Source organism: Theropithecus gelada, chromosome 20 (genome assembly GCF_003255815.1).
Source record: "Theropithecus gelada isolate Dixy chromosome 20, Tgel_1.0, whole genome shotgun sequence".
Lineage (NCBI taxonomy): Eukaryota > Metazoa > Chordata > Mammalia > Primates > Cercopithecidae > Theropithecus > Theropithecus gelada.
The window spans coordinates 53,500,850-53,518,137 of record NC_037688.1 but is presented as its reverse complement, the minus strand read 5'-3'; the positions used below and the strand labels follow the sequence as shown (position 1 = coordinate 53,518,137).

The following is a 17,288-nucleotide window of genomic DNA, read 5'->3' as shown; positions in this document are numbered from 1 at the left end:
CGGTCCTCACTGGGAACCCCCTTCCTTCCTGGGTGCCAGGTGGGGTTCTCTGCACTTCCCTGAGGCTCCCCGCGGGTCTGTTCATTGGGAAGTCTGGGGCTGTCTCTGGGGAGAGAGGAGAAGGGACTTCCCAGGGCAGGTTGCAGTGCACAGGCTGAGCCCATGTCTCCCTCCCTGGTCCCTCTGCAGCCCCAGTACTGGAACGAGGAGCTGTAGATGATGAGGGACCTGCCCTACAGGAACTAACCTGAGCAGCTCCTTCAAGAAAAAGCCATGTTTAAGGTTCAGAAGCCCCTGGTGAATGAGTGACAGCCTCACAGCCTCAGGCCCACCTGTCTCCTGCTGAAATGTTTCTTGTGTACAGCAGGGACGAGAGGGAAACTGGCCTCCCCCATCTTGGTGAGCTGGGCCAGGTGGATGTAGCCTGAGGCTTTTGTGGGTGTGGCCTCTCGCCCTCCCAGCCTTGGTCCCTCCCAGGTACCCAGCAACTTCAGAGTGGCAGCCACATGGGGCGTCGGTCAGGGAGGCATCGTCATGGCCATCAGCCCCAGTGAGGAGACCACGCTGCAGATGTTCACGTGGAGCCGCGTCATCTTCAGCCTGGGCTTTGTTGTTAGTGGCCACTACAAGGACTTTGCTGGGGACGTGGCAGCCTCCATAGCGTTCACCAATGACCTGAACGGTTAGCACTGGCACAATGCAGTGGACATGGAGGGTCTGTACACGCTGGACACGGCAGAGGTGGATGACCGCGGCTACTGGGTCAGGTTCCAGTCCTCATCCCTGGCATCCTGGAGTGGGACCAGGAGCAGAGTGTCATCTATGGCTCCACTGACTTTGCAAGACAATGGTGTGGCCCCCGTGTTGCCTGGATCTGCTGGAGCACGAGTTGACTGCTCAAGACCCTGCGCCACTGCACGCTCAACCACTGCGACGCGGAGGCGGAGCTCTTCTCGGTTGAGGGCAAGGGCATCACCAGCAATGACAGGTGCCACTATAGTCTCTACCTGCTGAGCCCACTGCCCCGACCTCAGCTCCCTGCCTGTGCCCCACAAGGAGCTGCCAGAGGAGTGCTCCCATGCCAGCTTCCCCTGCACCCATAGGCATAGGTTCTGTCGCCTGTGCCAGGAGCTGGTGGACGCCTTCGTGGAGCATAGTTGAGGAGCAGCCCTTTGAGGCTGGGGCTACAGCCAGCTGCACCCTGCTGCAGGCAATGGGCAGCCCGGGTTGTTCTAGGGCTGGGTCGTTGAAGAGAGAAGCTCTGGACAGTGAAGAAGAGCTTGTTCTGGCCACACTCACTAGAGCCCCTTCCCATCCCCCACCTACCTGCTATCAGGCTCCCAGATGCAGAATCTGGAGCTTTGTATTGGTTGTAAGCCAGTGAGCAGTGAAACCAGCGACCCAGCTGAGCTGTGCTTTTCTCCTAAGGAGCATTTGGAAGTTGCTGGGTGGGTTGTGAAGGTCACAGTCCCTGAGTGTTAGTGCTGCTGGTTTTTAGTGCTTAGGAGTTGACCATGTTAAATTTCCCACACCACAAGTAACTCTTTTCCAGAAGCCAGTGGCATTCCTCTCTCTGTTGACAGTCCTGGTCTGAATGTGGACCCCTTCTCCTCCACCTCCAGACTCTGGCTGTCTTCTTCCTGTTTGGGGGGATCTGGCAGCCACCACCTTGTTGCTTGGGTTTGTGAGAGCAAAGCTGAGTTCCAGTCGGGCTTGCAGCAGGAGAAGGAATCTGATGCCATCTATAAGGCCCAGGTGGTCTGTGGCAGGGCCGGCGGGTTGAGATGCGCCTGTAGGTTGTGGGCAGCTAGTCCTTTCCTGCTTCTGCTCTCTCCCCTGATTTTGGGTGAGAACCACAAGAAGCAAATCTCCGAGAACCTCAAGTGCCCGGCCCAGCAGGCTGTGGCCCAGCAGCACACCGTGAATGGGATATACCGGTGGGCTGCAGCGCCAGCATCCTGCCCCTCCAGGTATATCCCTGGGTGGAGCTGGGCCCCTACTCGGCCTGGGTAGGATGAGCCTCACTCACAGCTCATCCCCCCACGGCCCCTCAGTTCACAGCCCCCAGCATGGCCAGCGTCTTGGAGCAGCTCCAGGTCATCAGTGTTGTCCTCTTCATTCTTCTCAGCTGAGGCCCCTGCATGGCTCCCTACTTAGAAGTTGGCCTTTAGTTTTTTAAGATATGTAATAGGCTGACATGGCTCAAAATTGAAAAGTATAGCCAGTGATGAGAAGTTCTTTGTGAATCCTTCCAGAAATACTCCATGTGATCTTTTTCCCCTTTTTTTTCTATGGAATTGTGGCATGCCACGGATGAAGGTTATTATTGTTTACTTCATTTAACAATGTATCTTGGTGATCTTGCATTTCAGTTCCTAAGGAGTGGCTTTATTCCTTCCCCAGCTGCCTCTGGTTCCAGTGCAAAGTGTGCCTTAGGAGCAGGCCCTAAGGACTCCCGCGGTGCTGTCACAAGCAGTGCTGCCTTTGGGAGCCCCTAACCTCCTGCCTTTTCTCCCCTCAGTGTGGGAAAGGGGTTTGGTCAGCCAGGGGTGTCAGCAACCCTGTCCCATGCCCACTGTCTACACCTAATCTGGTGGCAGGGAGGCCACAGAGTACAGCGATTGGAACCGGGTGTGAGGGTGAGAGGCAGCCGGGCCCCAGGCCAAGTCAAGTGCATGGAATCCTGACTGTCAGCAATCAGGGATCTTTCTGCTTTTGGGAGGGAAGTACTTGTTCCACGCATCTCACTGAATATGGCACGGAGCTTGATCTGTCCCAAGTGGGAGTTTAACCAGCCTAGAGGGGAGCCCAGGGCCCTGGCCCAGTCTGACACCTACCTCCTCTCCCACCTTCTACTCCCCCAGAAGACTAGGAGAATCTGAAAGCAGAGGTGGTGCAGCACCACTAGTTCCAGGAGTCCAGAAAAACAGGGAAAGGGCATTCTGGGAGGTCGAGGTAGGTGGATCACTTGAGCTCAAGAGTTGAAGACCAGCCTAGGAAACATGACGAAACCCCATTTACAAAAAGCAAAAATTAGCCTGCTGTGGTGGCGCGACCTGTAGTCCCAGCTACTCAGTAGGCTGAGGTGGGGGGATCGCTTGGGCCTGAGAGGTCCAGGCTGCAGTGAGCCATGATTGTGCCACTGCACTCCAGCCTGCGTGATAGAATGAGATCCTGCCTCAAAAAAAACACAAAAAAAACAGAGCTAGGGCTGGGGACCCTATGGCCACTGAGTCTGAGCCAGCGGGGCCAGAGGAACTGAGCTCCCAGCCCTGTGGCTGCCAAGGATCCTTTTTCCTCGAGCTTGCAGGGATCGAGAGAGAGAGATAGTCAGGGACCCTGATGTTAGAGATGCAGACTCCAGGAGAAGGGGGCATGCTCGCAGATTAGAGGAAGTGAGCCCCTCTTCCGTGTTCCACCCCCACCATCCTCCTGGGACCCCAGCCTGCATGCCCCCCTAAAAGATTCTTTTGCACTGATTCAGTGAATATACGATGCAAAGGCCTAATTGAAGACCTGTGAATGGCATGTACGGTCCTCAGTTCCCAGCTGTGGGGCCCCTCAGGCTCCCCATATTCCCCTCAGCCTCCCCATCTTACATCAGGGGTGTGGAGTGTGTCCATGGCCACGAGTATTGATCTCTCCCTCCCAGCCTGTACATCACCCTGAGGCAGTTCAGAGTGGATGACATGCAGATTGGATTCCTCAGCTCATTTGCATGGTTGATGTTATGGCTGCTGCTTTTACTGCCACAACTCCCAGGCCCAACCTGGCTTAATGTCTAAGTTTTAAGCCAAAAAGGATGGGGAGCCAGAGCTTTGTGGCAGGGCTGGGGGTTGGGGTGCACTTTAGTTTTGTGGCAGGATGAAGGCTGCAGTGGTTTTATTAGTCATGATTGGCCTGGCCATAGCTCCAGGCTGAGAGGGACAGGTTTGTCAGTGGTGGTCCCCCAGATGTCCCTGTGCCCAGCCCTGGCCTGTCTGCCCTCAGGCCCAGCAGGAGGTGCTGCCACAGGCTCTGACTGGCCTCCCTACTCCCTGTACCCCAGATGGACATAACCTTGGGGTCTACAGTTGGAATATATCATTCTCCCCATTTTAACTCGAGCTGCCTGACACAGGGAGGGTGGGGTTGGTAAGGAGCGTGGGGAACCAGGGTTGACATGGATCCTGGGGAAAGGTTACAGACACAGGAGGGCTTGTCACCGCTCTGTGGAGCCCCGCTGCTTCCCACACAGCACCTTCTGCAGAGACTAGCTCTGAGGGTGGCAGGGGACCCCACGGGCCATGGCTGCTGCCTCTCTGCCCCTGTTTGTGCCTGCTGTGGGAGCCTGGACTGGGGGAGGACATTGCTGCCCTGTAAGCCTGAGGGAGGCTGTCTGGTTGTGACCACTACATGGGGCTTTGCAGAGAGCTGCTTATGGATATGGTGTCACCAGACACCGTGTTTCAGAGGGAGTGGGCATGCGCTGGCAAGTGAAGCACCCCCACAGCTTCTCAGGAACTTTTCCTCATTTTTAAACCATCATGTCTTCATTTCACATTGGAATAAAGTGAGGTTTTGAAACCTGCTTCCCCAGCCTCTGGATTGTGAGGGCTGTTGTCCCGCAGGTTACCAGGAGAGGCATATGTATAAATTAGCTCAAATTCAAGGTTATGCTTGTAATGTCACCTGAGTGGAAGGTAAGAGGGTGGAGTCACAGGCACTCAGCTGGGATTTGCCTGGCCCACTCACTAGACTCATGGGATTGTGGCTCAGGTGAACATCCCCTGTCGTTGGAGGAAAAAGGCTGGAGTGCAGGACAGGTGGGGGATGGGTGCTAGGCTGTGGGGTCAGGCCCTGGGCATGGTGGACCTGTTAGGTCACTGAGCATCTGGGCACCTGCTCCTGTCCCTTCAGTTGAAGTGAGGTTGGCAGCACTCCCCAGAAGGCGTGCAGTGCTGGGAGAGTGGAGGAGGGTCTGACGTTTGCCATCCTGTGGTAGGTTTTAGAGCTCACTAGACGCTTGTGGAGAGCTAATGACATGGGAAGAAGGCATCGCGCCTTGATGGACCGTAGGGATAGAGCCTGCGATGTGAGAAGCGGGTGTGTGGAGGCGGCCTGTCTACAAGAGGGAAGTTTAAGGCTCGTTGCAGTGGCACCATCTCAGCTCACTGCAGCTGGTGGCTGATGCCAGGCCATCCCTCTCCAGAGCACGGAGGCCCTCGGCCTCATGTATAATTGAATGCCTTTTGGGACGCTTGGATCGTCCTTTATTTCTTGCAAATTCAGAGAAGAAAAAAAATTACAATCCTCATGTCCATTACTTTCCCTGACCCCGAGATTTTAAGTGACACCGAAGGGAAGCCTCCATTACCTTGGCCATTGAAGCCTCCTGCGTGCTCCCCCAAACCCCCAGCAGTTCCCTCTGAAGTCCCACAGTTATGTCCTGAGCAGTGGGGTACCGTGTGATGAGAGGGGCTAAGGGATGGGATGAAGGTCTTTCTTGTGTTATTAGAAAGGTTAAAAAGTTGTTTTAAAGGTGTCCAAATGCCCTCCTTCTTAAACCTAATTAGATAATAAGATGCCTTATACAAGCAAAACCAGGTACGGGAAAGCAAGTGCATTTCAAGTCCCAGCTCACCCCTTAAATTAGCTGTAATACTCTCAGCAGGCGGCCCCACCTCAATGAGCCTGTCTCCCATTCAAAAACAGAACTAATGAGGGGGCGAGGCCTGGAGCTTTACCCAATCAGTGGCGTTGGAGTGGAAATCGTCCAATCGGGAGCAGCCGGAGAGCAGGGGCTGCTTCTGGGATTTGGCGGGGGCCTTTGTTGACTGCAGTGAGAGCTGTGTCTCTTCACCAGGGTTCCGAGTCCTTCCACCTAGGAGGCCCAGGCGGCTTCGCGTTCTGAGAATAGACGGAACCTCTGTTGCTCTGTGACCTGCAGGCACTGGGAGCTCCATAGCTAAGACGCCAGGACATCCCGGAAGCTGGGAAATGGTGAATGTGCCAGGTCGGGGGTCCCCAGAGGAGGGAGAGGGGCGGTCGGAAGCGGCGGGAACCCGCTTTGGGGGCACCCGGGCCTCCCCAAGGTCAGCTCCGTGGTGTGGGCCCCGGGTCCCCGCGGGCGCAACTCGGCCCTTGGTTTCCTCCGCCGCAAGATGGCGGCCGGGTCGGCACCCGGGACCCCGCGCGTCCGGTCCGGTCCCGACGCTGCAGAGCGACACCTGGCCCTGGCAGGAGCCGTCTTTGGGCAGCTCTGTGCTGCAGCCCCGCGTCTCCTCAGATTGTGCGGTGAAAACGTGAGGGTCTCAGGGGAAACCCCGGGTCGGTGTGTGATTCGTGTGTGGGAAGATACTGTGCTCCATGGTGTCCCAGTCTCCTTTTTCCTCTTACAAATTAAAGGGACTCACCCTTAAAGCGTGGAAGGGTTTATTTGGGCAAACAGCGATTGGTGAAATGGGAAGCCTGCCGCCGTGGTTTGTGGTTTAGGGTCCTCTGGAGCGGTGATTTCAAAATCCCAGGGCTTAGCTTGGAAATGCTGCTGGGGAAAAGAAACGGGCAATCTCTCTTCCACTATGGCTGTAGAAAACGAATACATTTCCACAGAAAGTGTGCTAGATTAATTGGTCAATTACAAACATTCATTAAAACGTCAGGGCCTCTCTTTTGCAGTGGAGGATTTGTGACAGTGGATATCTCTGTTCCATATTCTACTGCTATCTGGATGTCCGAGTTTAATGCCAGATTTTATGAGACAGAACTTGGCACCTCCTAGAAGTGTTCACATATACTAAATTATCTGCTGTTATGGAAATAATTAAATGACATGTTTCTTGCCCGAAAGAGGTATTATGGCCTTACCTGTTGAAGTATAAAGTGTAAGTGCCTTACCGTTTCCTTCCTTTCTATAAAAACGGTGTTTGAGTGATTTATGCTGTTTTCCTGAAACCTGTTAGGTCACTGAACATCTAACTGGCTGGGCACCTGCCCCTGTCCCTTCAGTTGAAGTAGGATTGGCAGCACTCCCCAGAAGGCGTGCAGTGCCAGGAGAGTGGAAGAAGGTGTGACGTTTGCTATCCTGGGGTAGGTTTTAGAGCTCGCTCCATGCTTGTGGAGAGCTGATGAGATGGGAAGAAGGCACCCCACCTTGATGGACCTGAGAGACAGAGCCTGCGAAGTGAGAAGCGGGCCTGTGGAATAACCCTGACAAGGCATAGAAGACCTCAGTCTTACTTGAGCCTGCAAAAGGAGGTCATTGAAGGCCCAGTTAGTTCTTCTTGGGGAGCGCCCCCTTCAGGTGTCCCTGAGGTTTGCAGCAGCCATGGAGGGAGCCCTTTGTACTGGGAGATGCTGCAGAGTTCTGGAAAGCAGGGGATTCACAGGCTGATGTGATGGAGGTTGGGCTGGAAGGGAGACTGGGAAGCTCTTTCTGAGGGTGGAATTGTTAGTGTCCTGGAGCTGTTTCTTGACTTTGTCAAATAAAACATCTGGATATAGGTAAGAAGTTCCTTAATTCTAAAGGAGTATTGCAAGAGGAGGAAAACACCAACTGTAAGATATTTGTGGATCTCACAGTTGAAGCAGAAAAGGCCTTTCTTTCATAGGGAGGAGCAAACATGATTAAAGGTGGGAGGGGAAGGGCACGACTCTGGGGCAAAATCAGATCCCTGATCAGAGAATGTTTCACCCTGAAGTCAGCCTGTTCTTGGGAGAGGCATAAAGAGGGGTTGAATGTTGGCTCAGGCTGTGGGTGGGACAAAGCTTAGGGACCTGGAGAAGGGGAGAAACTTCAGCAAGCTTGATTAACACATATTTTGTTTTGACCACGGAAGGCAAAACTCTTTATTTAATTGCTTATTTTGGGGGAAAAATGAAATAGGAGAGTCTGTGGCTTTGTGATACCTAAAACAGGGAGCATCATCTAAGTCATAACGGGAAGAGGATTCTTTGCAGTAAGCTGCTCTTGCAGAACACAAAGGAAGGGGGATTTCTTTCATCGCAGCTGCTTCCCAGGGTTAACCACCAACCCCATCTTTTCCCCATTCCTTTCTCTTGCCCTACACATCCCTTCCATTAGGCTGAGTTGTATCTTTTATAATAAACTGGCCAGTGCAATTACAGTCTTTGCTGAGTTCTGTGAGTCCTTGTATAAAATTAATGAACTTGAGTAGCGTATTATGGGAGGCCCTAACTTTCAGGCAATAGCTCAGAAGTATAGATGGACCCTGGGGAATGGTGACTGACATCTGTAGAGGGGGCAGTGTTGTGGCACTGAAGTCTGAACTTGTGGGGTCTGTGCTGCCTCTGGGTGGTGTCAGAACTGAGTTGTTGGACAACCAGTTGGTGTTGGAGAATTGGCTGGTGTTCAACAAACTCCACACATTTATTGTTGGAAAAAAGATAGCACAGGGACCTGGGCTGGAGAGAGACTCTGGGTGTCTCCAGGAAGGGAGGCTCTATTCTCCTGCACACAGGGTGTCACCCTACACATTGTCCTGTTATTGCACATCTCCTCCCAGGGAGAGAGGCGACTGAGGATAGAAAGGGAAGAAGTTCTGAGAACAGACCCCTGCCCCCACTGTGCTGCTACCATATAATTCCCACCCACTCTGAACACACCCACTAGGCACTGATGTGGCCACGCCCCTTTCAGGACAAGACTTGACCCTCAGGAATTGTGCCCGTAGCACCTTTGCTCCCAGAGTTTCTTGCCAAAATTCCCATACAAGTGCCTAAAGGACTCCTGGCTCATCCTTGTCCCCAGACCCTGAAACTGCAGCAGCAACCTAGTCCCTCCATCAACCTAGGCTTGTGGACTACCCGATCATAGTCTCATCTGCCTGCATGGACACAGGAATAAGTCAGAGCCCCGACTAGGCCAGTATCTGTAGCACAAACCAGTCCTTCCACCAATTCTGCACTGTCCCCTACTTGAGAGTTCTTAGTAGCACCTTCCCTTCTGCCCTTTAACTTCCCCACAGACCCTGACAGGGTCTCACTCTGTTGCCCAGGCTGGAGTGCAGTGGCATGATCATGCAACCTTGACTTCCCTGGGTTCAGGTGATCCTCCCACCTCAGACTCCCAAATCACTGGGACTAGAGGCATGTGCCCCCCGACACCTGGCTAATTTTTGTAATTTTTGTAGAGACAGGGAGAGTCTCACTATGTTGCCCAGGCTTGTCACAAACTCCTGGGCTCAAGTGATCCACCCGCCTCCCAAAGTGCTGGGATTACAGGTGTGAGCCACCATGCCTGATCCACAAACCCCTTTTTTACGTGCACGCAGCGTGTCCAAGCCCAATCCTCAGGTGCCTGAATCCAGCGCCTGCTGGAATTCAGATGTCCATGAATTCAAGATTGTGGCCCTAGATCTTGCAGTTGTGAGAACAAGTACAAATTAAAAATATATGACTTAACCCTTCTTGAAAATAAGGGAAGACATGTTTCTCTCCTTCCTTTTCTTGAATCATTTACTTTAGAGAATTTTTATATGTAAATTTTTTTCTGCCTTTTGGACGTATATCTAAATCATTGTAACAGCTAAACAGATCTTTTGTCTCTTGTCAATCTTTGTTGTTGTTGTTTTTGGAGTCTTGCTGTGTCGACCAGGCTGGAGTGCAGTGGTGCCTCTTGGATTCAAGTGATTCTCCTGCCTAGCCTCCCAAGTAGCTGGGATTATAGGTGCCTGCCACCACGCAGGGCTAGTTTTTGTGTTTTTAGTAGAGATGGGGTTTTACCATGTTGTCCAGGCTGGTCTCAAACTCCTGACTTCAGGTAATCTGCCTGCCTCAGCCTCCCAAAGTGCTGGGATTACAGGCATGAGCCACTGTGCTTGGCCATCAGTCTTTTTGATTCGGGAAATTCTTTCTCTAGGAACTGGGAATCATTGATTTGAAATATAGGTAGCAAAGAAGAGAGAGCCATATCTCACAGTTTCTCTAGGAGAGCAGGCATCTACCTTCAGGCCCCTGGCTCCACGTTGCAAATCTACCTGTCACGAAGACATGAAGTTTATTTGTCCTTATTTAAGGAAAAATAAGGCCAATTAAAAAACACAGATGGCCTCCCAGTTCCCAGGTGAATTTAGGATGCACTCTATCTGACAAATGGTGCTGTCAGGTCTTCTATTGAGGACTAATGGTGAGTCATGAGTGACTGTTTTTCCAGTCTCTTAGCAGATTGCATGTAATGTCCTTCACATTTGGTCTGATTGTGTCATAAAACAGTTTTCTTTCTTTTCTACCATTGTGCATTGTTTTTCTGATGATTCTGTTTTTAATTGTATTTCCCAAACACTGAGACATGTAAGGTGCCGCAGGCCTCACTCTAGAGGCGACGTTCCCTCGAAGACTTCCCGTCACAACCCACAGTTGTGCAGCAAAGTGCCCATTGCCCCGAAAATCTGCAGGCAGAATGGTCTCTCTGCTTATTTGGAATCTTTAATCCCTTCTAGAACAGTTGGCCAGATTTCTACAGAAGTAAGTTCACAGGGTATCAGTTAGCCATTCCGGCTCTGTCATGCCCCTGGCATCTTCAGACCTGAAACTGATTTAGAGACCATGGGGACTGGAAACCAACCAGGCACACACACATACATGGAGTAGGCCTGAGAATCTCAACATTCCCTTCATCCTCTTGCCCAAATGCCCATGAATGTGCGGAGGGTGCATGCCACTTCCCTGCCCCTCCAACACCTAAATCTGCAGCCCCAAAAGTTGAACCCAGGTCCTGGGGTTCTCCAGGATGTGTGAGAGCAGCCTTCCTGAAGGACTGTCTCCTCTAGTTTTCCTCTCTTCACAGCAACACCCAAGAATGCAGAGCCAGGTTGATTCCGTCTGGGGTCTGCACATAAAGGCTGGTCTCCACCTGGGATCCACAAGACAGGGCCAGACTTTGCACTGAGGATGTATAGAAAATCCAGGGGACAGTTTCTGCATTACGAGAGATTGACGTAGACCTTGTAAAGCCCTACTTTTTGTGTGGGGTCCTTCAAGTTTTCCAGATCTTGTCCAGTGAGCTGCTATAGTTCTGTGAGGGCCTTCTGGTCTAAGCAGAATATGGTGGCAGAATCTGTAAGTGTAAAGCAGCATCTTAGCGAAGGGAGGGCAGGGCCACCACTGTCCAGAGCCATGAATAAAACGACACCTACCTGTGAGCTGTGTTACTGGAGTAGGGTAATCTTGTTCTTTCTTGTACCCAAGAGTTGGCTGATCAGGTATAGGTAATATTATGCCTGGCTCTAGAATCTGTGGCTCCACTGGGGCGGTTCCACTTTGAATCCCGGCCCCACAGAGTCAGCCTGAGTCTCTCCTGCCCAAATCACTACCGGGGCATCAGCACAGGATCACCAGGGACTCCCTCACCAGCACCTGGGGGTCCTTGAGACATTTGGTGATGTCCTGTGCAGACTGAGGTCAGGCTGACAACAGGGTCTAATTTCTTTCCATCTCAGAGGGAAAGGAATGCATTATCCAGGATTTGTTCCTCCACTCTCAGAAGGAATCTGTTTATTTGCTATCCAAATGGGAGTTGCTCCAGTTTTCTACTACGTGGACGAAGAACAAAGAGGAGTTCTGGAGTCTCATACTGATAGGTAAACCAATTGCTTCCATTTCATGTGGCCATTAGATCAACACTTGTAGCAGCCATAGTCCCTACCATCCAGGAACCTTCAGTCTAGAGCAGGTGGATACTGGCCAAATTCAGCATCATGTGGTCCTGTGCAAGCACGGAGGTATATGGGGAACTTGGGCTTGATTTAGGACACTGCCCTTATGTTGACATTGTGAGTTCTGATGTCACCACCCGAAGTGCCACCCATGGACAGAAGAGTTGTTATTATTTCTATCGATTTTCTCTTGATTTGGTTTTTAACATAATTTCCCAGAAGGCCCTACATGTTTTGACTAAATTGCTTGTTAATGGATTTACAAAATAGTTAAAGATGAAACAAACAGTTAAAATCAGAAAAACTCTGGGAGTCAGGCTTAGGAAAGACAGGACTTACATCAGCAAGATAGAGATGGAAGCCTAGGGCCTGCCCCGTGCCCCTTGCCTTGGTCTGCCCTAACCCTGCCCAAATCCACCCTCTTCTGAGCTTGGTTCAGGTCTGGCTCCACCTGGGAGCCTACCTTCACAGAACTGTTTGTTGGAGATCAGACTCCTGAGTGGTTGCTCTTGCTGGTTCTCCAGAGCCAGAGCTCACAATTTGCCCAAACCCAAAAGCAGTTAAATGGGAGCAAAGGACAATATGGGGGCCTGAATTTTTTTCTTCATTGAAACAGTGCTTCTAGAGACATCCCACCTGGCAACCTTTTTTCCATTCCTGCAGGTCCAGTAGTTGCTCCGCAAGTAGTAACAAAGTCAATGTAAAGACTACAGTGAGAAATCCTTATGAACTAAACTTCAGCCTTCTTTTCCGTATCCCTCCCATCAGTCTGTAGTTAGCTTTTGTAGTGACAGGGAAACAGAAGAAGAGAGAGAAAGTCTGGGCCATCATCTAAATCTTGCAGGGAATTATGGGATACTCAGGACCCACATCCCAGGGGTTTATGTGGCTTAACTCACACCATGTGATGTTGCTAGCACAGTGCATACTGTGAGCACATAGTACAAGCTCAGTAAACACTGCTTTCATGGATGTATCCATGCTGTTTTCCAAATGCTGACTTAGATGTTACCGTACTCTCCAGCCTCTGTAGACTTTAAATGGCTGGCAAAGGATGTGATTTTTCAGGACAGTGGTTGGTGGTCCTCGCTGTGAATGAAAAGTATTTGCGTTGTGATTCGAGTATTGGGTGTAAAGGACTCTGTGTGCTGTGCCCGCTTCCTCTAGCTGTGTGCTAATGATAATGGGTCTTAAGCCGATTCATGGAACTTTTCCAAACCTGCAGAATCGCAGTACTTAGCACAGGCCCCAGAATACCAAATGATGTGTATGCATATTGAAGCTTGAGAGGAATGCTTAGCTAAGTGGTTCTCAGCCCAGGCTTCTAAGTAGGGTCACATGGCCAGTTTGAAGAAATATGGCCACCTGTATGTTCCTCCACAGATTTTACTATTATACTCGGATCATGATTTACTTTCTTCCCCCACTGATACCACAATAATGATTATGGGTCCATCTGTGCGTCAGCACTGATACCGGTTCATCTCATTACAGCCGATGCTAACTTCATTCCTCTGGTTCGGGTGCTCTCTGCCGGATTCCTTCACTAGTTATTTTTCTCTTTGTTGTTAATGAGTATCTAGGAGGGAGGATTTACTGAGTGATGCGTATAAACCATCTCATTTAATCCAGAGACTCCCATTGCTTTCTAGTTTCCTTTTGCTTGTGGGTTGCTTTGGAGAGTGAAGGCTCTCGCATTTGTTGACTGTAAATACTGGTTTTTGAAACTGGAAGTTCTGAAACAAGCCTCACTTCTGTAGGTTTCCTTTTTAATTTACTAATTTCACAAGCATACACTCCTTTATTCTCTGTATTTTCAGAGAAAGACAACAATTAACATATAATTAATATATCTACTGTCTTAATATTCTAAAATATGACACAGCACTTAGAATAAATAAAACAAAAACTTGGGGGAAAAAACTAGACTCAGAAACAGAAGCTCTTTATTTTAGTTTATATCATTGTATATATTAGTCTTCATAGTTTGTTAAAAAACAGAAAAAGGCATCATCCATAAAGAGTTTTATAGTTTTAACACAACTTAAAATATTTCTTAATTAAGAAATATTCTGTCACTTTTCATGTATGTATAGTTACCATTTCTATGTGTGTGTGTGTGTGTATGACATAAACATCATTTGATTAGTTTTGTGTTGCTGCCTTCCTGTTTTCATCATCTTCTCAGTTGTGACACCTGCTCTGAACATTCTTTTATACTTATCTCTGCATATTGGCCTGTTATGTCCCTTTGAAATGAATTCTAAGTTAGATACTGGGGTAAAATAACAAATAAATATAAATAAATTTAAATAAATAAAAAATAAAGTAAGCTCTATTATATACTAGATATTTGGCAAAAATTTTTTTTTCAGGCTTGAGACAGGGGAAGCATTAGCAAAACATTTTTATTAAAGAGGAAGAATAGTATTATTTCTCACATAGATTATTTTTATGGTTTTATCAATACATGAAAAACTGCTAGGATGACATCTAGGAAATAGTAAATGTTCAAAAAGGATTCTACTATTCTTGCTATTATGTTATAACCTGTAAATTTCATAAAACTCTCAATTCCACATCATCCCTGAATTCTTCCCTCAGCGTTCTACCTCTCTGCTGTTCAAAAGTGTGGACTCTGGACCTGAGGCGTTGGCATCACTGATGAGCTTGTTAAAAATGCAGAAACGCAGCCCCAGCCTGAAATCTCCTGAATCAGAATCTGCATTTGAACCAGTTCTGCAGTTTATTGTTGAATACAATACAATTTGAGAAGTATGCCTCTAAGTCACCATGACTTTTCCACCTGAGAATTATACACAACTGATTGTGGATGATGTAAATATAGACTCAAAAGTGTATATTCCTATGTTGATGCCTTAGTTTTTTGTTTGTTTTTGTTTTTTGAGACGGAATTTTGCTCTTATTGCTCAGGCTGGAGTTCAGTGGCGCAATCTTGGCTCGCTGCAACCTCCACCTCCTGGTTCAAGCGATTCTCCTGCCTCGGGTTCCTGAGTAGCTGGGATTACAGGCTTGTGCCACCACGCCCAGCTAATTTTTTGTATTTTTAGTAGAGATAGGGTTTCATCATGTTGACCAGGCTAGTCTCGAACTTCAGGTGATCCACTCACCTCAGCATCCCAAAGTGCTGAGATTACAGGTATGAGCCACCGCGCCTGGCCTTGATGCCTTAGTTTTATACTTTATATTCTATATAGGCATAGTATCTACACTGGTTTTGTGGATCTTATATCATTCTCTTTCCACAGAGTTAGAGAATACATTAGAAAATATTATTGTGTTTGAAAGTATCTTATTGAATATTTCAGGTCACTCATATAAATCAGAGTCAGTTTTCTTAGCTCTCTTTTTTCATCTTGGTTTATCAAATGATGAACTCTGCCCATGGCCACATGGTCAATGTGCTATTTATTTTTATTTCAGGGACTGTTGACATTCAGGGATGTTGCCATAGAATTCTCTCAGGAGGAGTGGGAACACCTGGACTCAGATCAGAAGCTTTTATATGGGGATGTGATGTTAGAGAACTACAGAAACCTGGTCTCTCTGGGTGAGGATAACTTGCCTTTGGAATATCTAACATCTAATAACTAAGGATTTTATTTCTGTCCTTTGTAGAATGTCACTTGGGAGCTTATGCTTTATATGAATGAATTCAGGTTCCTGCTTCCAGGGAAAAAAAAAAATTGTGGGTTTGTTGTAGAAAAGACTTCCTAATGTTTGATCTTGACATTTGCCTTCTTTCTTGAGATGATGTCGAAGCTTCACTGTAGTTTAGTGGTGATTCTAGAAATGGAGTGACATAAACTATGATTGCCCACACTTTAAAATCCATTCCTTCTCCTTATTTTTGATTTAGTCATACTTGGAAGTGAAGCTCAGGATTCCTTTGTTTAAAATGCTTCCTAAATATTGTAAAGAAGCTGACAGGAAACAGTGTTTGGGGAAGTAATTTTCTAGGATCCTCTATAATGTTCCCTCTTTACTGAGTATCCTACTGAGCTGGCAATTAAAGAACTCCCAGCAAGAGTCATGTGACTTTTTCTAATAAAACAGGTCTTGCTGTCTCTAAGCCGGACCTGATCACCTTTTTGGAGCAAAGGAAAGAGCCCCGGAATGTGAAGAGTGAGGAGACAGTAGCCATCCAGCCAGGTAGGTGGGAGCAGATGAAGTAGATGACATGGGTGAGAGGTCCAGCAGTCAAGAAAGAACCAGACCTTGGAGTGTGGATTGGGAAGTTCTCCAATGGAAATGATTTTTGAGACACTTGGGTTTATTTCTTTCTCTTGCTGTCACAGAGGGACATCTTCTGTCTCATGTTCTTAAATTATCTGATGATTCTCCTTCCCCTTCTGTGATCCACCATCAAATTCACAGTGACAGCCAAAGTGCTCCCCTTGGCCTATGAGGGCCTGTGTGATCTGACTGCCCTTGCATTGATTTGGGGGCTCTGGGAAAGTCTGTGCATGTTTCTACCTCTATGTGGAACCACTTTTAAAGTTCTGGTTTTGCGTCATGTCAGAAATGTGTGAGATGAGTGATGGACAGTAGGATTTTTTTAAAAAGTCCCAGGAATTCTGTGGATAGATGCCACATATTTTCTGGTATATTAATTTCTAATCCTATGGTGGTTTCCAAGATGATCCTACAAAAATTGAGACTCAGTAATTCATCACAGTGCAAAACATCTTCCTAAATATAAAAAAAAATCTGATCCTGTATTTCACTTCAACTTTTCATCTTTCCTAGTCTAAACTAAGATTAGAAATATAATATCTGTATGCACAAATTCCCCAGATTTAAAATCATTTAATATAATACTATGTAGAATTCTTAAGTAAATAAATGTCTATGGGGAACTGAGAACATTGTTCAGTATATAGTAAACTTTCAACTCTTACCTTATATATTCATAACATTTTATAATTTTGTCTGGTTAAGTGGGAAGCTTAATGAGAATATGTTCTTTATGTTTGTTTTCTTTCTTTTCCTTTTCTTTTTTCTTTTCCTTCCTTCTTTAATGTGGATTTTTTCCCCACACTTGTAAATTATATATATTTGAGAGGTGCATCCTGATCATTTGATTTTATCTATGTATACAGTGTGTATTGATTAATACAATGAAATTAATTAACATATTAATAATCTCACAGTTGCCAGGTTTTTTGTGGAGAGAACATTAAAGATCTACTGTGTTAGCAAATCTTAAGTATATATGAGTATTGTAAACTATATTCACAATGCTGTACATTAGATCCCCAGAATTTATCTTTTAAATGAAAGTTTGTACTCTTTGACCAGTATCTCCCCAGTTTTACCACCTGTCAGCTGTTGGGACCCATTCTATACTTTACTTCTATGAGCTCAACTTTTTTTAGATTCCACAAATAACTGATATTATACAGTATTTGTATTTCTGTTACTCAGTTACCATAGTGTCTACCTGGTTCATTCATCCATGTTGTCAGAAATGGCAGGATTACCTTCTTCATTATGCTGAATAATATTCCACTATATATTGTGAATAATCAGCTATGAACATAGGGGTGCACATATCTCTTTAACTGATTTTATTTTATTTATTTATTTATTTATTTATTTATTTATTTATTT

The 17,288-nt window shown here is 47.5% G+C and overlaps 1 protein-coding gene and 1 long non-coding RNA gene across 5 annotated transcripts in view; both read left to right on the top strand.

The window, feature by feature from the left end:
* Nucleotides 1-261: 261 nt before the first annotated feature.
* LOC112614397 lies at nt 262-4,563 on the top strand. Its single transcript, XR_003117075.1, has 2 exons — nt 262-297; nt 478-4,563. It is a non-coding gene; the product is annotated as an uncharacterized LOC112614397 (long non-coding RNA).
* Nucleotides 4,564-5,776: 1,213 nt separating this feature from the next.
* The window catches only part of ZNF720 (zinc finger protein 720), a 53,560-nt gene continuing 42,048 nt past the window's right edge, over nt 5,777-17,288 (top strand). Inside the window, exons 1-3 of one of the 4 annotated variants that reach the window (XM_025371384.1) lie at nt 5,777-5,982; nt 15,099-15,225; nt 15,732-15,827. In XM_025371384.1, the coding sequence (XP_025227169.1) occupies nt 5,980-5,982; nt 15,099-15,225; nt 15,732-15,827 (226 nt within the window). In that variant the 5' untranslated portion in view covers nt 5,777-5,979. Of the gene's footprint in view, nt 5,996-15,098; nt 15,226-15,731; nt 15,828-17,288 lie in introns of all 4 variants that reach the window. The other 3 variants (XM_025371381.1, XM_025371383.1, XM_025371382.1) reach the window with 3 other exon arrangements.